At 37.0% G+C, this 26,346-nt stretch overlaps 2 protein-coding genes across 5 annotated transcripts in view; both read right to left on the reverse strand.

The window, feature by feature from the left end:
• The window catches only part of NCOA4 (nuclear receptor coactivator 4), a 397,571-nt gene that overhangs the window by 239,624 nt on the left and 131,601 nt on the right, over positions 1-26,346 (reverse strand). The window lies entirely within an intron of this gene.
• The window catches only part of OGDHL (oxoglutarate dehydrogenase L), a 56,720-nt gene that overhangs the window by 25,403 nt on the left and 4,971 nt on the right, over positions 1-26,346 (reverse strand). For 3 of the 4 annotated variants that reach the window (XM_082052834.1, XM_082052836.1, XM_082052835.1), the window contains exons 3-15: positions 20,317-20,496; positions 16,592-16,694; positions 13,224-13,339; positions 11,130-11,284; positions 8,052-8,198; positions 7,370-7,460; positions 6,677-6,856; positions 6,170-6,298; positions 5,623-5,802; positions 5,197-5,349; positions 3,769-3,871; positions 3,038-3,166; positions 594-744 (exon numbers count right to left, since the gene is read on the reverse strand). In XM_082052834.1, the coding sequence (XP_081908960.1) occupies positions 594-744; positions 3,038-3,166; positions 3,769-3,871; positions 5,197-5,349; positions 5,623-5,802; positions 6,170-6,298; positions 6,677-6,856; positions 7,370-7,460; positions 8,052-8,198; positions 11,130-11,284; positions 13,224-13,339; positions 16,592-16,694; positions 20,317-20,496 (1,817 nt within the window). The remainder of the gene's footprint in view (positions 1-593; positions 745-3,037; positions 3,167-3,768; positions 3,872-5,196; positions 5,350-5,622; positions 5,803-6,169; positions 6,299-6,676; positions 6,857-7,369; positions 7,461-8,051; positions 8,199-11,129; positions 11,285-13,223; positions 13,340-16,591; positions 16,695-20,316; positions 20,497-26,346) is intronic. The other variant, XM_082052837.1, reaches the window with a different exon arrangement.

Raw genomic sequence — 26,346 nt, forward strand, 5'->3', positions numbered from 1 at the left:
CTTCGCATCAAAGGCTTCAATTAAATACATCATTAACATTCCACTCCATGGAGAGTCAGGTAAGGCAGCAGAACTGTATATATTTTTACCAAGTGATCAGATTCTGTCTTCATTCATGCTCCAGTCATTAAAAGTCTCAGTACAAAGGATCTTGTTTCACTTTAAAAAGCCTTGCCAACCAGCAATGTGTTTGTTCACAGCATACTCAAGTTCCAAACAACCACCACTGGAATGGTATTTAGAAGACTTAGAATCTGCAGCAGCAAATACCCTTCTTTTACTTCTCAGCAATTAGATGGATTGCAGCTGAATTTTTAGTTAAAAGCAGGAAAAAAATAAAGAGAAAAAACCCCACATTTCTGCTTTTCAGCAAGAGAAGGAAGAAAGTATCTAAGAAAATTTGTTCTGCCTTTGAAGTGGTGTTTACAGAGACACGGGAGATTTGATTATTCTTGACTGCCAGAACCTTTAACATCCAGATTGATACTGAATAGTCTCAACTTCCCCTTCCCCACAGGACACTATATTGTTTAAAAAAATGTCAAGGGGTTTCTTTAAGTATGGGACAGCATTTAACAGTTCTCAGTACTCACCTAAAAGTGCCCCTCTCCACATCCTGTCCACTCAGCCGGACATGGATCCCTTCTTTCAGAAAGGAGCCAAAAGCCATGTATTCTGCTAAGGCCCAGTCAACAACCCTGTTCTTGGTCATTTCCAAGCGGGCTCTTAAAATCCGAGAGAGTCCTACATTGGAATAATAAAGGTCAAAAATCAATGGACCTACTTCAGAGATATTTTATATTCACATTACATTCACCATTTTCCTTCCCCACTGGCTAATTTAAATACAGATCCTAATAAGGTCTACAAGTTGTTCTTCTAAAATTGAACTGAGAGCAAAGGAAAACAACTTGTTTCCCAGGTGAAGGGCTGCATAATTTTCATACCTTGTTTTAGAAGAAGAAAATAAGACTGGCTGTTTCAGAAACTACTGAAGACAATAAAAAAGCTCCATGGTGAAATACTTCTTAAAGATTTATTTTCACATCTTTAATACCAAGTACTGTTTTATAGGAAGCTGAAAATATCATCTATAGGGTTCATGATTTTTTCTTCTCTCTCTCATTTCCTTGGCATTTGTCTTATTGAACTTATGGAGATGTTACAATGAGAAACAGGCCAGATTAATCAATACTATGAATATCATATAAATAGGAAATTGTAGCAGCTGCCAGCAGATTTTCCGTTGGTAACCAAAAGCTGTGTTTTTGCAGTGAAGACTCTATAACATGGTAAGCCAAAACCAGGTTGCAATACTGTGAGTTTTAAAGGGAATAAACCCAAAACTGCACACAGGTGCTTCCAGTTCTGAGGCTATAAGTCTTGTGTATTCAGTGACACTTGGCACCATCTTATTTTCACATCTGCACCGATACTCTCGGCAAGCTGTCCTATGTGTTATTTCCCCATATTTCCCTTTGTCACTTTCCCTGTTTTTACAAAAATCACCCTGCTTTCTTTCCACATAAAACTATTCTCTCATGTAAATTATTGCATTGTAAGTAAAAAAAAAAATGACAATTTTCTCATTAGAATATATTAAACATTTGATAAAACAAAGAATCTTCCAAATGTTTGTTGAAATATTGTGAGATATTAAGCTGTTTCATTCTAGTGGAAAGACAAAGTACTTCAAAGGTGCTCTTCCCCTTCTAATTCTCCCATTTTTTAAAATTTCATGGCCTTTTAAATTCCATAAAAGAATATAGCAGACTAAACTTTGCTTTGAACCATAAATTTATCTTATATACTGGCAAGTGTTACTTAGTGTCAATGGTTAATCAAGTTACTGAAGACAGACTACCTTACCTTTTTAATTAGAATGTTTAATAATAGATTTTATTGGCCAACTATAATTTCAAATTTATCAGTGTCACAACAAAGTGCACAAACATGCAGAAGAGTTTTAAAGTTCATTTATTAATTGCATCAGCTCAACAAGCTTGCAATTGATAACTGGGAATGCCCTATCATAATTTCTTGTAACAGTGTTTAATTGTCCTAAAGGAACACAAACACATACAACATCTGCAGCAGACATACTTTATTCCTTCATTATTGACTCTGGAGAAGAAATATTAGCTAGAGATTTTACACAGAAAAAAAGTTCTTTCTCCTGATCCTAAGTACATTCCCTACAAGCCAACAGAAGAAAAAAGATCCCTAAACATAGTGTCTCCGTATTTCCCCATGGAATTAACATGTTATTGTGCCCTTTTGAGCTGCTGGACTTCAACCTGACCACAGAGTGAAGAATTAACTCAAAACTTTGACACGGTACCAGGTGCTCCCCAGCAAGACTGGCACATTTAACCTCTTACTGTAATAGATGCCCAGTTCAGAATTGAATCTCTTCAGACCAAAAGCTAAGACTTTTTGAGAAAACACTAGATTTGTGCTACCATCAATGCTAAGCATCAAGTTGAAAGAAAAACTGCCTTAAATTGCCCACACAGAGTCCCTTCAGCTGTATTAAAATTATGCTCATGGTGTATCAGCAATGTTGCCAGGTCTGAAAAGACCAAGCTATAATCCTGAGTAGAAAGTTGTCTAACTACAAGAAAATTGTCTTAAGTGAACCTCAAATTACCACTTGTTTTAGTCTTAAAAAAAATATTTAAAAAGCTTCCTGAGATGGCTGCCTTACTTCACAGTAAGTCCCACAAACGTGCTGCATAGAGGCAGCATTTTCCACAAGGACTTGAAGAATGAAAGGAGCTATTAACATTACAAAGAGACTTTTACCACCCTCAGAAGAAAATCTGTTTTAACAAGGTAGGGAACAGAAGTGGCATGATACTGAAAAAACATTATGCTGAGAACAAGCAGCAGGACCTTAATTCACATTCTCCTTGCCCATAAGATGGAAGAGTTAAAATAAAAGTCACAGGCATTTTCCTCTTTTGGAAATGGCCCAATAGCAATTCGTGTGCAGAAATATAAAATCTGAGCAAGAGAAACAAAGACTCCAGCTGACCTGCATGTATTTTGAAGTCTTTGACTGGCACTGAACTAGCTACATTGCCAATGTGAGTCAGCAGGTCTTCCGAAATGCCAGTTGGAGGACAAGACATGCTCTTGGGTTCTCCATCCATGTTAAAGAATCCTGGAAGTAAAATATTTGGTGAGATGTTCAAGGTTAACAGATACCTACACAATCTACATTTTATTTAAAAACTCACAACTCTTAAAAGACATTCTCTGCAGCAGCCTAAGCCTAGTTGTTCACCTTTCACTTGGAGCTACAATCATTTTGATTGTCTGTATGACAAAACTCGATCTTACAGGCACACAATGATCTGCCTTTTTTCTGCTTTCACTCCCTGTGAAGTCCAACTATGTGGGCAGAGGCAGCCAATAAATGGCATATCCCTCAATCCCTCAACAACAACAACAAATCAAAGAGCATGACACATACTCTTCTTTCTGAAGGCACAGTTATTGTTACAGGAAAAACACTTCTCTGCTAAACTGAAAAGACATCTTTTTCAAAGTCACACCTCACTTTGCATGTTTTTTAAGAAAAGCATCTCTTTTAAGGTAATCTGGCAGAATGTTTCATTTACTACTAATTGGCAAAACAAAGGTCACATACATTATTTTAAAGGAACACTGCTTGATAAAAAACATTTAAGAGACCTAGAATATGGACTCAAAATAAAAGCACAATAATATTAACACTAGGACAAGTGAAAGGACACCTCTTACCAGGCCAAGGTGAATCAAGCCAGTGCTTGATATGTAGGATTTTATTATCCTTAGATCTAGTATATGCTTCTTCACATATTCTATCATACTTCGCAATTTCTTCCTGTAGAACAAAAACTTTATTTTTAAAACAGATAAGCATAACACCTCTGAATCTCACAGATGATACTTATCATTCAGTACAATAAAACCAGTTATTTAACTCCAGAAGAAAATTTAGTTACAATTATGCAAACAACTTCATTTTATCTAGGATCAAATTTCCTTTGAGAAACATCTTTGCCCCCATTATTCTAAATAAATTATTTAGTTAATTGGACAGGTGTTACAGAGGAGAGTACCAAGAGCTGAAGTTGCAACCATTACTCTAGAATGGGACAGAACTGAAGCACCAAATATAATTTACAGTCATACTTCTAAGATCAGCATTATATAGCTCTCATGCTTTTTGCTACAGAAGCCCCTGAAGACTAGAAAAGGACCTCCTAGGACACTGGTCTGGTTAGGAGAGTCCAGCTAAGAATCTGCTGGCTACATCTGTCAATGGCAACAAATACTAAGCCATATTCTCTAGAGGCAGAATGCCTCTGTAGTATCTATGTTTCAATCTAAGAGCACACTCAAGTTCTTGAGCTAGTTAATCTTTAACAGCAATTCTGAGCTCAGTTTGTACAGCAAAACATCCATCCAGGATCTTGGATCCACTCACCAAAGCCTGTGCTACAAATGGCTACCCTTACAATGATTCAAAGTAGCTGGTTCTGCATGAGCTGTGATCATTCTTGCAGATAACAGAATGCACCTACACAAACAGGTTGGTTATTGATCTGCAATACCGTGTCACTACATAGCTAGCCACACCTTCTCCAAAGGTCCTTCGTTGCATCTGCTCTCCACACATTTCATTTTCAAAAAGATTAAGGTAAAGACTTAACTAACTTAATACAGGCACCAGACTTCAGACTTCTTCCTTCTGGAATATTTCAAATGATCTCTGAACTTAGTTGAATTATTGCAAGAAAATAAAAAGGTTAAATTGATTTTATTGCATTACGGCTGGATACAAGCCTGCCAAGATTATAAATATGAAGCTACAGTTATACCTATGAGCATTTAAATACTGTTTTACTGCTGAATAAAGACATGAACAAATGCCTCCATCTCCAACATTCACAGCTGATCACCTTTTAGAAATCTCAGAACTGAAGGAAATATTTTTCTGTGCAATACATATCAATTACTTCACAGCACTTCCATTGCTTTTGTTACAACAATACTATATATTTTACACAAAAATCCAAACCAAATTGCATCAGATAGTGTTAAAGGGTGAAGACGACATGGTAATGAAAGAGCAGGTTTTTAAGTGGGCAGCATATAGTGACAGTTGTGTCTTCCTCCTGACAGCTTCAACTTGTTACCATGTACCTCAAACTCCTGCAGTGTCACAGTCCCATCTGCAATCAGTTTGTCAGCATATTTCTTCAGCACTGGCACCTGCTTATGGATCTGCTTGTACATTAGAGGCTGCGTGAACATCGGTTCATCCATTTCATTGTGCCCCCTCCTACGGTAACAAACCTACAAAGGGAAAAATTTTTTCTCTTGGTAAGGAAAAATGTAAAATTACATCTTTCCATTTCAGTTTTACAGAGATTTTAGGAGGTTTATGGTAAAACCATTTCTGGATACTTGCGGGCCTGTTAGTTGTTTGTTTACCTTTTTTTTTTTTTTTTAAAAGAAGAAACTAAAGGCCTTTTAAAAGAAAAAATGTTTCTTGACTGGCCTTCTAAGCCACAGAAAAGAGAGTAGAACTAATACACAAAATGACAAGTTAAGAAAACCAAGACGTACCAAGTCAACCACCACATCTTTATTGAAGGTGTTTCGCCATTCTGCAGCTACACTGCACACATACATCACTGCTTCAGGGTCATCAGCATTCACATGAAAAATGGGAGCATTGACTACACGAGCAACATCAGTAGGATACGGAGATGAACGGGCCATACGGGGGTCTGTGGTGAAGCCAATCTAAAAATTCCAGAAACTTCTATTAAAATAATTTTGAATGCTTGAGGCTTTCACTTAATAGTAATTTACACAGCAGTAGAATCAGCTTTTCATTTTGGCTAGCTAGCTGCTTTTTGCTCCCTTAAAAACAAAACAAAGCAAACCTAACCCATCAAGTGTTACACAATGAATGAAATAAACGTAGGTGATAGGTAGATGTAGATATCCACTCAGAGTTGCCAGATACTATGATCGTTTTCAGGAACATCCTAACCATTCTAATAAACAGAGGAGACAAAGCACCCAGCTAATAACAAATAAGAATAAGAGGAAATGCACTAGTAACTATTCAGCAGACAAATTGACTGGAAAATGCACTACTTGTTACCTGGTTGTTGACCACAACATGAATAGTGCCATTTGTGGTGTAGGATGGGAGGTCACTAAGATGAAACGTTTCATAAACCACTCCTTGTCCTGCAAAGGCAGCATCCCCATGTAATAATATGGACATAACCTACAGAGGATTATACACACATATCCACACATATATTAGAAAGCAAAACTGCAGTTTAAGTGTCTCAGCAGGATTTCTTTCTTCCATATTTCTGTAGTGCTTATAAAACATAAATGTATTTTTATAATAAACCATAGACTTATCAGCATTCTGCTGCCTTTGCTCAGTTTGCAAATGAGAGAAAGTGTCAAGCCTACTTCCTGAAGTTAACCTTGAGGTACCACGTCAAAAACCTTACCTACTTCAATAGGTGATAAACTTCATTTCTGAAGGAGGAAAAGAGGAAGATTCTGTGACACAAAACTACTGGTAAAGTATTTTTATTAAAAATAATAAGGAAAACTATGATTAAGAGTTATTATGTTAAACAATATTTACCTTTTTCCCTGCCGTATCCCCTCGATAAAACTGTTCGGCTTTTGTCTTCCCCTGCACAACAGGATCAACTGCTTCCAAGTGAGAAGGGTTAGCCATCAGGGACAGAGTGATTTTCTTGTTTGTTGCTCGGTTGATCCTCTCATGGTACATTCCCAGATGATATTTTACATCCCCAGATCCCTAATGTGCAAGACACAGACACGATTCAGGAATGTCATTCATACCAGCTGCATTGACTACACCTAAAACTTGTGCTTCAGTCTGCAAAACACATCTAGCGAACTGCACATCAGTACGTACTATGGGTTTGACACCACACTTTCAAACTGGAACACTGTTCCTAATTTATCATCTTAGTGTTGCTATCCAGTATTGGATATTTACATATTTACATAATATTGATGCTAATTTCATTTATATAAAACAAGGAAAGATACTTAAAAGTTAGGAACTCAGTCAAATGACCTTGAACTTATTACAGTCATTCCTAAAACACCTTCTGCATGTTAGAGGTACAGTATAGTCTTTAAATTTGTGAAGAAATTTCACTGAATCGTATTCTTCAAACTAGAAAAGAGGACAATGCATTTCAGCAGCTGATAATGCTATTTGCATAATAACCATGACCAAAATGACTAAAAACTACCTTGAATGTTGACCTCTCTATACAGATCTACTGAAAAAGCATCTTACCTCATCAGCTGCTTCAAGTTTGGGATCAAACTGACAGAAGATCTGCTCCAGCTCTTTTCGGATTACGTTAGCCAATACATTGAGCCTACCCCTAAGAAAATTCCAAACATAGTTATGTCTCAGAAATGGTAATAACAGAGTTAACAGCATAGAACTTATAAAATCAGCAAGCCACCTCTGTCAGAAATTCGCAAGTAAGAAGTTCATTTCAAACTTTTGAACCTGAAACCCTTCATTGTACCCTTCTCCTCCCATTGCAAAGTCCCTCCAATGCATTCCCATAGACATTTCATAACACCTAGTTATTCAAGTATGAGCAATGAATTTTGCAGCTATCTGGCAGTTTTAAGAGGATGATGTTAATAATTATTTAATTAAGGCAGACTGCAAAAGCAAGTTTGATACTATCTCAACAAGCTTTCTCAGTTCTAGACTCTCTGAAATGGGACAGACACCACAGCTGCTGCCACATCTGCTTGCAGGTCCAAAGTCCACCGTGGAGAGTTTTACCAGCATTTCCCTGAGACACCTGTCACCTCCCACTGACAGACCTTTGTTACAGTTCTGTGTTCCCATGACTCGCTATGACTGACTCTTGCCACTCTGGCATTATAAAATTCTAGAACCTGAAACTTGTCTTAAGACAATAAGCCCATTTGTTGGAGGTTTCCATTGACATTACCTATGAGGCATCCCCATTATAACATATTCAATTCCCATTTCACTGGATTTATCAATGATGGTCTTAAGTGCAGGAATCATAACTTCACATCCTTCCAAACCAAATCTCTTTTCGGAAGACCACTTGCGAGCAAGGAAGTCTTCAAATCTTTGCCAAAAAGAAACACAAAAACCAAGAGAGAGTGTTTGCATTAAGATAATGTAGAGAACGCTTATTGTCAAACATATTTTAGAAACTATAATTACATTACACTGTTTTAAAACGTCTGTGAATGCATGTTTTAAGGGCTCTAGAAGTAAGTCACATGTAAGGAGGGAGACATAGGAGAGAATTAAGTCTTCTTTCTCTTCCATCTGGGAGGCATTTACCAGGACTTGAAAACCATTCAAACAGGAGGGAGAATCTCCACCTCAGACAAAATTCAGTTCCCAAGTTAAACTCTGCTCCTTCCCATGTACACAAAATGTATACTGACCACTGGGAAGGCAGAGTAACACCACAGAAGTCTCTTCTATGGATTGAAGAAGACATAACAGAGAACCCATATTTTCTGGAATTAAATACTTGTAGAAATACAGTACAAAGCACACCTATTTCATAGGTCCTATTCAATGGCAGAGCTCCTCAGACCATGTGATGTAACAGTTGGTAATGTGCCAAGAACTAGGACACTGGTATCTCTGCCTCGGCTGCAGCAGGAGAAAGATGTCAATTCCTGACAGCTCCACGTTCTTTCACTCTTTAATGCATTTGGGCCAGGGGCAATGTGAGTGGTTAAAAAGTACCTTTTAATAAATGCTGAAAGGATTATATATTGTAAAGCTTGGAGATACAAAAAGCAAAGAAAATACATCTTCATGAAAATAACTGTGTTGGTTACATCATCTGTGCAATGCCTGAACTCATAACACTGCCATAATCCATTAATACTCAGCTTATTCCTCACTCAGAACACTGACATTTACCTCTTTAGATCGAAGTCCTAAAAGCAGTGAAATGAAGAGTTGCCAAAAGACTCTCCTTAGCTCACCCATCAATACCCTTACAATTCAGGCATCTAAGCAACCGGGCAGACCCTCAGCTGAGCTATGCAGCCAGAATTCCTCAGGGAAGTCTGCGGGGCTGAGCCAGTTTATCTAAACTGAAAGTGGGGCCGCATGTGAACATCAGGTCCTACAGGGCAAAGCGAAGTGGTGTACACGCTGTTTGCCTTCTCTTTGCAGCTGCAAATCAAGACGGTATTGGACAAGCAGAAAGTTGATTATTTGAGGCAAACTGCCACTAGGTGTGCAGAACTGCAATATTCCACAGTCACGTGTTGCAAGTCCCCTGTGTGCCACCCTGAGCTCATAAGGGCTGGCAGCGCATCCGCTGTCACCACATGGATTCGGTACCCAGTGAGTGGAAAGCCTTATGAAAGATGGTTGCTCTCACAAGGGATGATCTAGAAACACTTGACCCCGCACAGGTGAAAGACAATGCCCAGATCAGACTACACAATCAGTTACTAATGCATACACAGTATAGAACAAAGATACACAGGGAGTATTTTACAGAAGGAAGAGATAAAAATGACCCTTTTTTCAATAACTTATCAGTGAACACCACAAAGGATGAGAAATCCTAATTTAAAATTCAGTTTCAAGTACCTGAACTATGTAGTACTTGGAATGAATATTTTGGAAAACTGAATTCTTGAGCAAAATTCTGACTATCTGCTTTACAAAGCCATGAATCTCAAGAGCACGACATTTTCCACAAAACCAGATCCTTTTTCTTGATCATTTTCAGACCAAAAAAAGTACACTAGGGGTAGCTGAATAGAAATTTATGTAATTTTTTTTTTTTTTTCTCCATTTTCAGCAGACAATTAATTTGGCAGAAGATCAAAATTCAGCTTTTTCATGCTACTAGAAACCCCAGATCTTTCCACAGCTTAGACAGGCAGGAAAGAAAGTGTAAATTCTTGTCTCAAGATAAAGGGAGAGGGTTCATGCTGAGCGCTTGTTAAACAAACTTACTCAAGTGCAACATTTACTTGACCATTAAGTAACTTGTTTTCTGTTTAAATGAAACTTTTAACTAGAAAAACAACCTTGCTATAATATTGGAAAACAAAACACCAGGCAAAAATATCTTCTAACACTTCCACTGAGCACTTAATTTGTAAGTCTTTGAACATAGACGCTTAATCAAAAATGTGTCTCTATAAATCTCTAACTCTCGTATTTATCAAAGGATATGCAAACTGTTTCACATCATAAGAATCAGAATAAATCTTTTGCCTGAGAAGACAGTCTCGTTCTAGGGGTGAGAGGGTAATTCAGTCTCTGGGATCACAGTATTTCTGTACAGACAGCCACAACAGGAACAATCAATATGCTGTTTCCAAACATGCTTTCATAAATTGCAGAGACCTAAACTCCTGCTGCCAGGTCATGCAGCGGTACAGCACATCTTGGCATACCTCAAAAGGGCAAAAACAGGACTTGAAATGACATTATGCCTCTCAAATCCAGCCCCATCTTGGCAGAGGTCTCCAAAAGCACTGGTAGCTTTCCAGTGAGTCAAACAACGCTCATGTCAACATTTCATCCATCTAAAAATTCCCCTTGAGCTGACTGTTAGGATGGCCTCCTTTGATCATCTGCTACTAGAGAGATGTGCAATAGATAGAATATAGCAGAAGATCAGTATCCAATGTTATTCTGACTCCTATTTTCTGAAACAGGTTATGAATCTTTCACACAGAGGCATATTACTAGTCTGTTGAAACAATTTTTTTCCCCAGCTTATCTCTGCAAGCCAATGAAAACACTGCCAGATATGCCCCTAAAGGCTGCACAAGTGTTACACAACACAACCTGCCTTTTAAGAAAATAGGACACTAAAAGCCACTACACAGACTCTGACATACCTCACAGTACTCACTTCCCTTTGGTACCACAGCCAGGTTAACTACACCCTCCTGTACTCCAGGTTTCACTGAGACTCTCCAGCTCCCCCTCAGCAGTTTGCAGACCACAGCAGTTGCACCCAGCAGTCACAGAGCTGTTTCCCAGCGCTGTCCCAGCGTACCTCATGGAGCGCACCAGCCTTGCCAACAAAGTCCTTTTCTCCTCATTAGTAAACTTCATAACTCCCGGTGTCTCAAACTTCTGCCGGATCCACTGGCACTGCTCCACATCATTGATGAACATGAACTCCAAGCCGATGTGTTGGCAGTAGGTATTCTAGGATGTGAAAACACCAACACAGAAGCTTTAGGAGTTAATGGGCCACAAAGAAACAAAAATAGTTTTTGAATTATACTTGCTGTACATATTATTCTTCTGAAAGCTATCTTGTCTTTTTCCTCTTCCACTATATCTTACCCACAGTAATCCTGTAAGTACATGAATTATTTTACCAAATCTAGTTTTATGCCAGAAAGCTTTCTCTACAAAGCAACATTTCAAAACTTTGAATCTGGAGGATTCTCATTTGGTAACATATTCAAAGTAGACCAGTAAACCTGCCTTAAACTGACTGTCATATTTCACCTAACTCGCTGCTGTTCTAGGCTATAGAGTCTTTAGATGCACCAGCAAAGATTTCAAGTAATTTATCAAAATTTACTGTCTTTCTTAAATGTAATCAAACACTAAAGACAATGAGAAGGCTCTGTAGCCCCATGCAAATTATCTGATAATTGTCAAGTCTCAGAAGACTGGATATCTGAAAAGGAATCCAAGCAGCTGAGAGCAGAGAAAGGACAGGGAAAAATAAAAAGGCACTTCAGAAATTTTATCTCCATGTTGCATTTTTGAAATGTTCCTTTTCTTAACTTAAAAACAATATTTCACCACAAAAATGGGTCTAAAATACAAGTCAATGGAAGTAAGACTTATTGTGAGTTTAATCTGAGACAAAACCACTCTGAACACGTAGTATGTGCTCTCTACTGCCTCCAAAAAGGAATTTAATGTTCATTTCAATTAAAAAAAAAAAATCCAAAGGACTGAAGAGGGAAACCAGAGGGTTATTTCTCTTTAACACAAATCAGTTCCTTAAGGCTTTTAGATTTTGCTATTGATTTTGTCCATTTATTTGCACACTACATTTTTAAGGATTATCTCTTGAAAGTTTCAGCACAGACATGTGCAAAAGTGTAAAAAACAAAAAGCAAATACAGGGCTCAAATGTACAGAGATTATGTGAATTAACAACTGACTGTGCTTCAGCTAAGCTGATGTCATAGTCAAACATGCAGATCAACACATTCTCTCACACTTGCAACAGGTCAAAGCCATGAACTCTTTTAGATTCAGTAATTACTTTACTTCACTTCTATTTTTCACATTCTTACAACTCAGTTCTGTATTTCATCCTTTAAAATATTTCCTCACTCCTAGCCCTTTTTAGTCCAATGGATTTCATTACCATGCAACGGAAATCTCTGCAACTTGAATCCTCCCAGACCCTGGAACAAGCAAAATCGGTAATATCCAGTACTTAATAACTCAGTAGTTTACAAATTCATTACCATTCCTACTTGCTGTTTTGCTATTTGGAGTTCCCATCTAATTATAACTATTCCTTTGAATTGTGCTTTAAATTAGTTTACCTTTGATGACTTCACATGGCATAACCATACCACCTGTCAGAAAATGAAACTCTAGGAAAGGAACTGGGGACGAAAAACAAGGACCATCCTCATCTACAAGCTACAGCTGGGCTTTCACTAATTTGGTGGTACCCAACCCTCATACTTCCATCCAGGTAAAAGTCTCAGTAAAGCTAGGGCTCTGAGAGCAACCCCTGCACATCCCAAGTACTGTAGGCAAAGGTGTTTTATCTGTGGTAGGACACTTGAAAAACAAGTTCTAAAGGCTCTACTCCTTCTAAACAAGGTCAGCTCTTTACAGATCTAGGGCCTGAATTAGTATTCTACCATATTCACTTCTTTTATACTCATCCTTCATCTATATATTTCAGATATCCAGGCAATGAAACTAATGGTGCTGCCATCTCTACAAACAGTAGAAGGGTTATTTCTAATGTCATTTGAATTCTTTACATGCTCAATTAATAACTGACAAATTGTAAGGGGGTTTTATGTGACTGACGACCAGAAAACATTCACTTCTGTTTGGGTGAAAACAAGCACAAATCACAAAACATCCCACTGACCTCCAGCCGTTTGATGATCTCTCGTAAAGACAGGCTGTTCTCATTTCCTCCTATGAAGGTGGTTGTAGGCAGCTGAAAGACTTTGTCCAAATCTGATTCATGCAAACCATAAAACCCTGCAAAAGGTACATTATCAATTTGCAAAGTAGGGCAAGAGAAAAAAAGGAAACCAGCATTGTTTTTTCAATCCACCATGGATTAAGTTTAATAAAACAATATTAAGAAAGAAGGTACCAGATTAAAACATGGAAGTGCGAATATTTTGGAGGCATCCATTGGTACAATGCATTTGAGTCCGGATCTTAAAAACAAATGTTTTAATTAAGCCGTTATTGTTTGATTAGAAGTACCAAACCATTATTTTTTAAATGCTCAGATAGAACAACTGAAATTAATATCACCCAAGCCTTTTTATATTTCAATATGTTAGTACATGTGCCATGAATTCTCCATATTATATTTTGCACTTCACTGTTTAGTGAAATAACTAACGATTGGGATTTCTTCCTCGTTCTTTTAAGAACAACAAACACAAAAAGAACCACTTTTCACAGACAAAAACAGTTGGTTAGAAGCATACTAATTTATACAACGTTAATAGACAGCCTAAGAGAGATATTGACACATTCAATGTAATGTGTGTAACTTCCAAAGTATCTCCATTCAATCTCCTCTTCTTCACAGGGAAGTTAGTTTGAAATGGCCATGTAATAACCCGTACAGCTCTGCTTCCCAGTCGGCAACCCCTTATAAAGGAGAGAGATTTCCGCATACACACGCTCCCAACTAAAACAAGGGCTTGTTTAAGTGTATTGTCTCATCCTGATTTAGACATATTTAAAATTGTTCTGGCTGAGAATATGGTTTAATAAAACATTTAACTATTATGCAGTTTCAAGAGCTAAAACACACAACAGACAAGACTGAAAGACTGGTATCAATGCAAGTTAAGGACTTTGCATGACGAAGTTTAATCTAGACCTCTTAAACGAAGAAAGAAAAAGACAGCTTCTTAAAAATCTAAGAAGTAAATGTATAAAACCTATAATGCACATTACATACAGTTATGGAAACCTATTATACACAAAAATTATGTATGTGTGTGTGCACATGTTAAGAATATTTTAAAATTATAGTTTCTGTGTTTTTAATTTTGAACTCTTTACCTTGGTTCTGGATAAGCTGCAGGCACCCACTTTAACACTGATATGACAGCCTGCACAGAACTCTTACATCAATATAGAACAGTGCTCCATATTCCCTGTTAAATGAATTTTCTGAAGATGAAAGTGAAAAGGCAATTTAAAGATGAAACAATAACGGAACTTAGCATTTAGAGTCGGAGTCAGGCCACAAGACTGCATTGCCACCACTTTTATTATACAAGCACTGTCAGTAATAACACAGTTTGTGTTTTAAAGATAATATATATTTAAAATAATGTTTAAAATATTTATTTTGTTTTTAATAATAATAATTTTAACAATAAATACAAATGTCATATCTGAAGTGAACAAAAAAAAAGTGTTTGTGTACCACTGTTTCTTCTTTTTTATACCATAATAGGCTTTTCCAGCATCAAATTAATTCTGGTTTTCTATAGTGCTAAACAAGGCAGGGAGGGGAAGGAGGAGGGGGAGGGTCACAGGATGACAGGGCCTTTAGTGTCATTTGAAACAATGCAGTACTAAGATCCTATTTTTTTTTCCCCTTTGACATCCTAAGACTTCACGGACTTTTCATGTTCTGTCATGCAAAAAACAGAACACGTACAGGAGTGATTTGGGCACACACAAAGCATCTGTGCTTTGTACAGCAGCACCGCGTATTTACTGAAGCATCACCTCATGTTTAAAGAGACACAACCCTACTGAAATCCAAGATTTCCTGAAAGCAATTCCATAACCTGAATTGTGCAGCAGATACACCTGTAACTAGCTGCATTTTTACAAGCAACTCCCAGAAGAAACTTCTTACCTGAAGGTTTCTCAAAAGGAAACCAGTAGACAGTACAAAGAAAACACAAAGAAAAATCATAAAATAAAATGCTTTTATGTCTCTTTTTCAAGACTAGGGTAGAAATTTTCCCCTTGCAAACTGAAATATCACCACAGTTACACTCCCAGACAAAACACCCCATCTCAGTCAGAGGTCTAGAATATTTTTCCTATCCTCATGAGCGCTTCAGTACGACACTTTCTGACCAGTCACAACACTCTGTACTGAACTATCTGTACACTTCAAAGAAATTTGTACTAGAAATCGCCCATGCTCCAAACAAATTATATTTACTCAGTAAATGTCTAATGTATTTTCTAGTAGGTACTTTCCTTTAATTAAAGCTGACAAACTTCAAAGAGAACCCCTGATTTGTGTAAGCACCTCTATTTACAGTCTTAAGCACTCCAATGCCTTTACATGATCAAGGGTCAGAAATGCTTCTTTCCCTACCACCAGAAATAGAAAACACAGCAGCAAAGAGGCAGTAGATGCACTTACAGAAAAATTAATCAGAATGTGTTTTATCTATTACTTGCACTCCATTTTACGTCTGGTCCAGAAAGCTTCCCTACCTATCAAAGAAAAATCAATTCAGTGTCTTTATCAAGTAGAAAACCACCTTTTAAATAAACCAGGTAGATTGAAGAGTAGAGAAAAATCAATCAGATGTTTCTCTATTCAAGCAGAGAGGAGCAAAGAAATTGATCAGTGCAATTTCTCAAAGACATGCCCTCTTAGCAACCAGAACAACCTTTGCAAAAGCAGACCTGAGTGTATCACACTCCTCCAGCAGGAAACTAAAATGATCACCATTGAATTCTATACACAAGTCAAGAATTCTACAGTTTCCATGTTTCCTTCTGATAATTTCAAATACACTTCACATTATACAGATGGAATATGTATCAGAGGCTAGAATTCAAATTTGGTATGAAATTTACCCTAAGTTCCTCTATCCAGCATTTTGTTTGTTGCTTGTTTTTCCTATTGACTAGCTTTCAGATGGCCCCAGTCAAAATAAATATCAAGCATAATGGTATAAAAGTAATTTACCAGAATCTTAGACTAATGTATTGATATAGTATTAATTTAATTATTAATTAAAAGATCTGAGTTTTCTATAAAGTGTTTATAATCATCGTTCATCAGAAGGTGAAGGTACAGGAAACCCATCTGTGATCTCAGAGTAGAAACTGCATTTTCCTGAAATTTGAGCCTCCTTACAAATGCCCAAAGAAACTATTTCATGATGCCAGCAAACAGAAAAGGTAGAAGCTTCCCTGAAATGTCTTATTAAATCATTTCAGCCCAATGAGACAAAAGAGAAAAATGACCATTGCAAATAATAAGGCATACAGTGTACGCACCAAGTTTATCGATCGTAGTGATTAAGTCAGATGGAACAAACGAATCCAAGTCTGCATCCAGAATTCCAAGCGGATCCAGCTGAGCCACATGATGGCCACGGATCTGAAAAACAAGGAAAGCAAGAGAAAAACGAAATCACACTAAAAAAAGTCAGACAAAGGGAAAAAGTCACTGATATCTCTCCATACTATGCATATCAGCCGTCAAGTCAAGTAAGTGAACACCACTAATGTCACAAATGGGTCACATTTCCCAAGTTTTCCCATAAGTAGAGGAAATGAGTATTATATATCTGGATAAGTACACTACTTCTATTAAAAAATGCTGAATACACATTAGAACATAACTTTTTTTTGGTCTGACATACAGTTTAAACTGGAATTACACTGAAGATTAAGTAAAGAAAACTGCTAAAGATTGTACTCTAAATCTCTGGGTAAAGTTAAGAAACTATGACTAGTCTATAGATCTTATCATTTGCTAATTCAGTCATTTTATATTTTTGCCCGAATCCTCTTTTCTGCACCAGCAGAATACTAAAGCTAAGCTAAAACATATATTGGTGCTGAAGAAGTTTATATTGGAAGTGAAGGGATCACTCTTTCTGAGCTCTGTTCCACATCAGATAGCATTTTTTTTCCCCTTCATGAAATTTCAGGAGTTTCACCTACAATAAAATTGACATTCAAGATACCAAAGAACACAAATTCAGTGGGGAATTCAGTCAGCTTTCAGTTATCGATACAACTGGTGTTAATGCATGCCACAAGCTGCTATAAACTACTGCCTAACATTAACATGCAACATTGCTACAGAAAAAATAACTAATTGACTCAACAGAGCCACAAATAAAAAACATTTTTTTTGTATGTCTCTTGTGCATTATTCTCATATACTGAATTAGCTCATGATAAACTTTTTATAGATTAACATAAAAATATTTTCTCATTTTTAAGGACAAATTCAGATCACCCAGGTACAATTTCATTCACACTACTAGCATCCTAATTATCTCTGAAAAAAATTAATAAACTGCAATATTAATAATGAATTGCATCACACAGCAATAGACAGTAATTAAAGCGTAGTTCATCAAGAAGTGACTTGTAAAAAACATTATTCAAATGTTCTATATTAGCAGGAGAGTTCCTAACAAAACACCTTCTGCTCACAAGCAAACAGAAATACGGCATCTTTTTAAGAACAACTAGCCCTGTGAATTCAGCCTGGCCCCTGAGATTCTTTGCATCTCATGAATCACCAGTAATAAAACTCTGACAGGCCAAATGATGCCCACGGCAACATCTGTGCCACCTCATTGTTTCCAGCAGCACAAAGTCTATCTGACTGGAACTAAGCAAACAATTCTGTCTCAAGCATCATCAAGAGGAAATAATTCACCTCCCTAAGCCACATCTGCTCTGCAGTAGTAGGAAGAGGAAGATCAGTAAAAACACCAAAACCCAGAAAAGCAAAGCAGTAAAGTGCTGTGCCATACTACACTCCAGGAGCAGTCTGGTCTTTAAGTAAAAGACAGTATTTTCCTCAACATCAAATTATTTTTCAATAACTTCCACTTCTTTCACTGGATACAGAAAACAGTAACAACTTCAAAAATCAGAGATCAAGCTTGTGAAAATACATGCATGGAAAACTTTCATCAATTGCCATAAATTTTACTAAATGCAAGTACACACTACCTAAATCTAGACTTTAAAAATAATATTTTCTAGACATAGATTTAAAAAAAAAAGAAAGAAACCTATGTTATAAAAGCAGCCTCAAGAAATTACTTTATCTAGACTCATATTTTTAAGCACACACATTTCACTGGAAATCCTTCTTTCAGTGTGTCTGAAGCTCTGCATTAGAAAAAGCAATAGATTAACTGTCTTTTCAGAAGACCAGCTCAACAGACCACAAAGCAGTTTACCACAAAAACCATAAAACACTGACAGGCTTGAGAAATGGAAATTCTGTATCCTTCTCCATTTCATTTCATTATCAGGCAAAGGAAGGTCACAAATTGATTGTGTCCCTTCAACACTGAATTTAGAGAGTATTAAATACCTTTTAAAAACAGCCAGTTGCCTTAGGTAATCCTCTTTCATTGTTTGTTGCAGACACACGGGTGCCTGCCATTTCTACAGACATTTCTGTTCTATCACTTGAGTCGACCAGCACTCTTTCAAACACAAGAAACAAAATGGCAATCCCTGAACTGTTTTCAATAAATGGTGTCAAAGCAGCCTAATATTCTCCAATTTTCTCTAATTCTTTAGCAAATTTTTACTACAAGCAAAAGTGAGTGGGCTGAAGTGGTTGTTTCATACATAGCTATTTCTAAGCAAATTTCACATATTCTTTCTATTCACAAACCTTTCTACTCTTTTACAACACCTCTCCAACAGCTGGAATAACATGGTTCGTATCTGAATCAACAGTGACGATGCGATGTGTACTGAAAAGGAAAAGGTTTTTTCAAAAAAGTTCCTCTTCTATTCCTCTGATGATAACAAATGGGACTTAAAATTCTTAGTGCAGGGCAGAAAATATCCACTCAAGTCACTGCAGCAAACTTCTTGGAAAGTTACATACTTACTAAATAAAAAAAAAAATTAAAAAAAAAAAAGGCCAAACTGGAATATTTTGCTCAACACAGATCTACATGTTTAGTGGGATTTTTTTGTTGTTGTTTCACACTGTTTTTAATATATTAATTTCAATAAAAGGCTTAAATACAAGTCTAAATAAAAATGTTCAAACTTGTTTTACATTTAGAAAACTTGTAACCAAAACCACTGTACTATTTCCAAAATCTTCCTCCTTTTAGAGGAAAACAGGAAATTAGACTTAACTTCTTAATTTGATAAAAAGATTAAAAATCTGAGTGTGAAACAAAGTCAACTTTGATGAACAGCTCTCTAAAATAAATTTAAAGCTGACCCCAACTCAGTACTGTCAGCCTCCCAAAATTCAACTTCTGGTTAATTCATTATTTCTCCTCTCTCTTTTTACCTATAATCCTGCTCAAACTAGGAATCTCAAAATTCATGCTAGATGTATGAGAAGGCAAGCACATTTCCTCCTTTCTCAAAGAAAGATAGTAACCATAATACAAACTTTTCCAGAGGTGAAGACAGACTTGGATCATGGAAAAGTTTGCTATTGAAGAGAGGGAAAAGTTCTTATTTCACATTGCACACATCAGGAGACTCATTAATACAAGTACATCCAGGACAACTCCCTTCACATAAAGCAAAGCTATTTCAGATAACTTATTTTTTCAATTTGGTCGAGTAACTTACTGAATGAGACACACACACAAGAAAAATCTTAATACAGTTGTGAGCCAAAAGAACAGTAAAGGTTAAGCTTTGACATGCTTGGCTCCTGCTCCCAGTGAACCAGCAAAACCCAATAGATTCACGTTCCCTTTCGCAAATTACTTTCTCCACAAAGAACTTCCAGGTTAAGTCAGGTTTGCGGACAATCTGAATCCTGAGTTTGCTAAACCAGAGGAGCATCCCAGTCTGAATCCAGGACTTCAGCATTCAGACACTGTGCGGGGAAGAAAAGACTATCTAGTTCAAGACATTTTGGATCAGAAGCAAGACAACAGCCAAGAGTTAGGACCAGAAGACAAATAAGAACATAGAAAGAAAAAAAAAAAGGTTGTTTGCAAAGGAGAGGCCCTGCCACACCCACCCCAAAGTACACTTACTTGGTATGCTCTTATCAAAGACTGCACAGCAAGGTGATCTTCAACAAGCTTCTCAGTTTTACCCGGTGTCTGGGCCAGGCCATGGCTCTGAAGAAACGATGCCTTTCTTTCCAACTGATCTGGTAGTTGGGGATCACGTGTTTGGCTGGCATTAGCATTTTGGAAAAACAAATCCCAGGACTGGACATGTGTACAGAGTAGGAAACAAGGAGGAAAATTTATTACTTCAAACAAAAGTCTCAACCAAAATCAGCTCCTTCAAGCTGCAAATGGCACCTCAGTACATCACAGTATGAAGTACCACTAATAGCCAACAAAAAGAGAGCACTGATACACCCACATCTCAATAGCAACTCTGCGTTTCACTTACATAGAGCCTTCTTCATCTCATTTCTCACACTGAGCTTGTCTCCAGCACATATGACTGCAAAGTACCTTCGTACATTATTCATTCACACAGCTCTTTTTAACTGTGATGTTTATTCAGGCAACTAGTAATGGATATGATATTATGCTACTGGTAAAGAGATATCAAGCCTATAAAACTGAAAACATTAATAAATGAAATTAATTCATTCCTTTAATGATACTTCAAGAATTTATGATACTTCAAGACACTCACTGAATATGCTAAACCAGAATCAGTCTTTAAGGACCTTTCTTGAAGGAACTGTTCAAAAGCAATTACAGCTTTTCTGAATGAGGCTTTTGGTCTAAGATACTTCCCTCACTAACTTAGATTACCATACTACAAAAGAAATTATGGAAAAGTACATGTTTGAGAAAATAAATCACAACGAATTAAATATCTTTTTATTTCTATCTGCACTTTACACGTCACTTTCTCCACATATGCCCAGTCCTGGCTTTCCTGAACTGTTTCCATTCTGATAAAGTAGCCAGGTTAGAACAATATTACATGTATGGATGCCAACAGATAGCAGCAGAATAGGATATGCTTATACCCAACAGAGAAGAAAGCCTGTGCTAGCAGGGGACTAATCAATACTTGTGCTTAGCTCACAGTTTCCATAAAAGGTAATGAAAGGTCATAAAACACCCTCCTCAGTCTGTTTAACTTCGGAACCAAAGGAAGCTATTTCAAAACTTTAAAATATTAGTGACTAGAATAGAAAAACTGTAAAAGTTAAATTTCATTTTGTACAGTGCATGTTATTTACCTTGGCTGTGAGCCTGGAATGACAGTATTTCATGACCCAGTACCAGAAAAGACAAAAAGTAGCACAAGATCTTATTTTAAAAAGAACACTACTTAATATATTAAATACAGAATCAAAATGAGCAAACAAAAAAAAAAAATCAAAATAATGTAATACCAACATTACACAATGGAAAAATATTTATGAAATTCTGTTTCCATTAACAAAAAGTCTTCATATTGAAATTTCTACAAGCTTTAAGGTGTTCAGAAACACTATGAGAAGGGAAGCATGCAAGAGATAAATACCACCAACCTTCCAAGTTAACATTATGGAAGTGGGGGGACTCATCAAACCTGTGGGTTTCTTGGCCACTACCTGAGAAACACAGCTTCAATGCACCTCTCTCACTTCTTTGTTAATACAAAGCTGCATTGATACAAGCACAATAAACTGACAATTTATCACCCTGTTCTTACACAGGCTTGATCTAAACATACTCTAACTTTTGTATGCCATGAGAAATTAAGGCACTCAGATCATGCTTGGTGGTCAGCTCCAGACACATATTCCTGCTCCCTTCTCTCATTTATCCTCATTTCCTCTATTCTTCTTACTGCAACACCTTGCTAGCTGCACTGAGATTAGAAGTCTGAACTGACAAACATCCTATAAATTGTCTACAAGAGTCTATTAGTGCAACTGTATTTCCTCTGGTATTCTCTCTATACACCTTCTTACTCTGTACTAAGAACAGTGTTGTTATTCCACGCCTACACAGCAGCAGGTCTGAGAGTTTGCAGACTCCAGATAGTGAAAAAACAGATGCAAGCCCTTCATGTTACAAATAAGGCTACTTAGACTGAAGAAATTATTTTGGCAATAGACAGTTCTTAACTCTCATTAAATTAGGAAAATCCAAACACACATTTGGATCCATGACAAATCTGACATTTGGTATTCATTCAATGTTTTAATACAGAATAGGCTTTGCTTATGTTGAGGTTCCTTCCTCACTTTTTCCAATACCATGATACACCTACAATGATGACAATAACTGCTCCTTTTTTGAGTTAAAATCTTTTCATTTAGATGTAAAAGTAATCACAGCACAGTCCCAAATAATTTAATATGTTTTTGGACAAGTACTCTGCTGAGACAGTTGCTAACAAAATCCAACTATACATGCCCAAAACAAATAAGCATAGGACCCTTTCTTCATTCAAACTCACAAATATAAAGAAATATCTTCAAAATGTTTACATCTGAAGAAGCAGCCAGCTGGGACAGAAGGAACCCACACTATTTTTTCCTATCACATTTTTGAACTTATTGATTCGTTGGGCAGGCTTGACATTTAATCAGAGGGGAGGGAAAATATATCATTCGGCTACAGAAAATTAGTTTTTTCTAGATACACATCCATCAAAGCCTTTAAAAATTTCTATAGCATCTTTCAAGATTGATACCAGATTATAGTCTTCAAGTCCTGTGTATCAATGTCAGTCTTAGGCAACAGCATGTTGACCATGTTACTGAACAGGCAGAAGACCAGCTTGGTCTTACAGCAAACTTGCAGTTCTCAACTAAATTAGTCAAGATCTTAAAAAAAAAAAAAAAAATTGTAGAGGAGACTTATAATAGAAAAACACATCTGTAAAAAATAAATTGCTATAGTGATATGCAACACATTCCTTTTTTTTTCTTGTCAGCAAATCTATATTGTAGTTATCTACTACTTTCTCAAGTAACTTAATACAATTCAAGTGATTCAGTGACAATATTCTACTCTCACATAATAAACAGTGTTGCACTTAGAATAATAAGTAACATATTCTTTATCTTGATTTTTTTTCCGTAGTGACATCACAATATTTATCAACTGCAGTGAGGACAGAAAAGCCTTAGAAGGCACATACTGAGCATCACTTCATACCTAAAAAAAAAAAAAGTAAAAACAAAACAAAGAAGCCACACTTTTTCGAAGTACATGAAACAAGGAAGTGATTACGCACTCACAGCAGAGCAGTGACATACAGGATAACATGGCAGGCATCCTGTACTCAATATCCAACCATGCAGTTTTGTAATTAATCTTCTGATAGTAATAACTGAGCCTTGTCAAGGTTCTCCCTTATGATCTATGGCCCTGACACTGTGCTTCAAGGAGAAATAATGATGCCACGTCATTTTATTCTAATTGTTGCTTTGGCTACTCCAAGGATAGGCAATTCAAAAGACAAGGAAAAGCAGGAAATCATCAGGAATGGATTTGCACAAAGAATAAAAGCTCCTATAGATACAAACACATATTCCTTGATATATAACCATGCTATACAGAGAAAGGAGAAATTCTTAGAAAAAATGCTAGTAACACTGAATACACCCACTGGAACATGACACATATTTCAAAGTTTGAAATAAGCATACATGGGAAGACATGTCCACTCAAATCTTCTGAGAGACAAATTATTTGAGGGGCTTTGATTAATTGGAGTTTCTAAGTTAAAATAATGGAGTATTATTTTAAAGCCCAGGAAAAAAAAAGCTTTTTCACCTCATCAACTAGAAGGAGGCACATCCCCTCTGATATGAAGAAACAAAGAAACATGAGGAAAAAATAGAAAATAGAGATGAAAAAGAGGAAAGAGTATGTAATGTCTAAACACCTAGCGCAAATGGGCTTTCTAAACCATGCTGGACATACTCGATAAAACGATGAAATATGAGTGGCCTGCAAAGAGAGTCAAATTATTAACAATACCATCACCAACACCACAAAAGCCATTTCTGTCTCTTGACAGTATTTTCCAGCACTTTCTGTAGCAGAATGACAAATTCACAACTTGCCTACAGTCATAAAACTATGGCATGAATTTTTCTGGATTTTTAAAAAACCAGGATGAGTTCAACTCTCAATCTTTTTAATCTGTTTTATTAAAGCCCAAATTAAATAATTTCTGTCGACAAATATCTTGGGTAGATATTTACAGCTTTCAGCCAGTGAAATTAGATCGTTTTCAAGAAACCAAAAATTAATTTTGTTGATGAAACAAAGTAAAATTAATTGGTATCATTGTTCTCCCCCCCTTTCTTCTAGACTGTGAAAAAAATAATTATTTAGTCAAGAGTAGCTATAAAGCAATCCATTATGTCCATCAATTGTATTCTTTTAAGCCTCATAAACCAGGCACACAGTTAATTTACTTGAGTTCATTACTGTTGTAAGTATACTACAGATAGTTAACCTGGAGAAAAATTCATGCATTTTTAAAATGCCTCTTGAACTACCTGGGATCCACTCCCTAGGCCACACCCTACTCCACCAAGTACATTCACATTTCTCTGTAAACTCATCTGCTCATTTGTTAGTTGCTAATCAACCTACAAACAGCATCACCTCATCAGGATCCACCACCCAACTGTGCCTGAACTGCCAGACGAATGGGCTAGTCTTTCAGAAGGATTTTTAGCATTTCCACTAACCCCCAAGCACCAGTAGAATAACAAGCAAGTCTAAATTTAGCAGCAGCCGTTGCTCTTTGCCGCGGCTGGGCTCCCGGCGGGGCGCGGCCCGACACCGGCGGGGCCGTTCAGCACCCTGGTCAGCTCCGGCCGCTCCCGGCACGGCACGGGGCAGGGTTTGCAAGGCCTCCCAGCAGCAACACTCACGCTGCTGTGAAGCGTCCGAACGACAAGTGTAATTCTTCTTAAAGGAAAGAAGGTTGTTGCAAGTCGATGTAACTTAAGTAAAACAAGATGTTGCCACACACACTCCTTCTGAATGACCTGATCTGTTCAGTGTCCTCAGGATAAAAGGCTAATATCAATCTGTAGCACCAACACACCACGAGGGCATCTCAGAAACTAATGCAAGGCATCCATTGCTAATCTGCTCTACACTGGTTGGAAATTTAGCTGGCAGTTACATGATAAGGAATCAAAGACAGATGGGTGAGAGGAGCCACCTTTGGAGAAGATCTCTTCAGTACAAAGTCAAGGCGTAACACTAAAGATCTAAGATCTATCTGTTGTATGAATAACATTCAGTTTTCGGAGATGTCAATCCATACTGTCACCTTTCAACAAGACTCAATCCATACAAAATATCCACCAAAAAAAAAGCTAGGCTGGGGGTGGAAATGAGACAAAAAAAGCGCCGTTTTTTAGCTTGCGTCACTTCCTTGTGCTCTAGATAGATTATCAGACTTACAGCAACAACTTCTAAGTGACATTTTGATATATGTGCCTCAGGAATAAGGGAACACACAACCAATTTGGTAAACATTTTGGGCAAAAGTCCCATTACTTCTCTAGAAAATGACTTGTCTGTCTTAACATTTATCAGACTTCTCATCAGCTTCTTAAGCTAATATACATGCATCACCATAAGAAAGCCTTCCTTGACAGCAGAGAGCTTGTTAAAAAATAAGTCTCTGGATTTTGACCACAAGAAAGGATTTGGGCAACAGATTTATAGTTTAAAAAAAGCAAACAAATGTATGTCGCCTCAAGAAAGAGTGGAGTTACAGAACAAAATACTTTTCAAGACACTTAAGAAGGCTTTTCTGACAATTTCAGACTCAGTTCTAAGGTTATAACTTCCACAGCTACCTAAAGGGAACTGAACATGCAGCTTCTTCAGACAACTACCTTACTACAATAAACCAAAAAATTAAAAGTATTTTAATTCTTGAGTCTTCTTCCAGATGTAACGAATTACTTAACAGACTGCTCGAACAGCATTTCTATGGAGGAATTCTTAAAGTTTCTGAGCAGCTTAGTATTTCTGCTCTGGACTTCTCATTCTTTCTGCTCAGCTCACCATGCCTATGACTCCTCTGTACTTTTTTAGCTGTAATATCACATC

The sequence above is a fragment of the Streptopelia decaocto genome (genome assembly GCF_964273445.1).
Source record: "Streptopelia decaocto genome assembly, chromosome: 5".
In the NCBI taxonomy this organism is placed as follows: Eukaryota; Metazoa; Chordata; class Aves; order Columbiformes; family Columbidae; genus Streptopelia; species Streptopelia decaocto.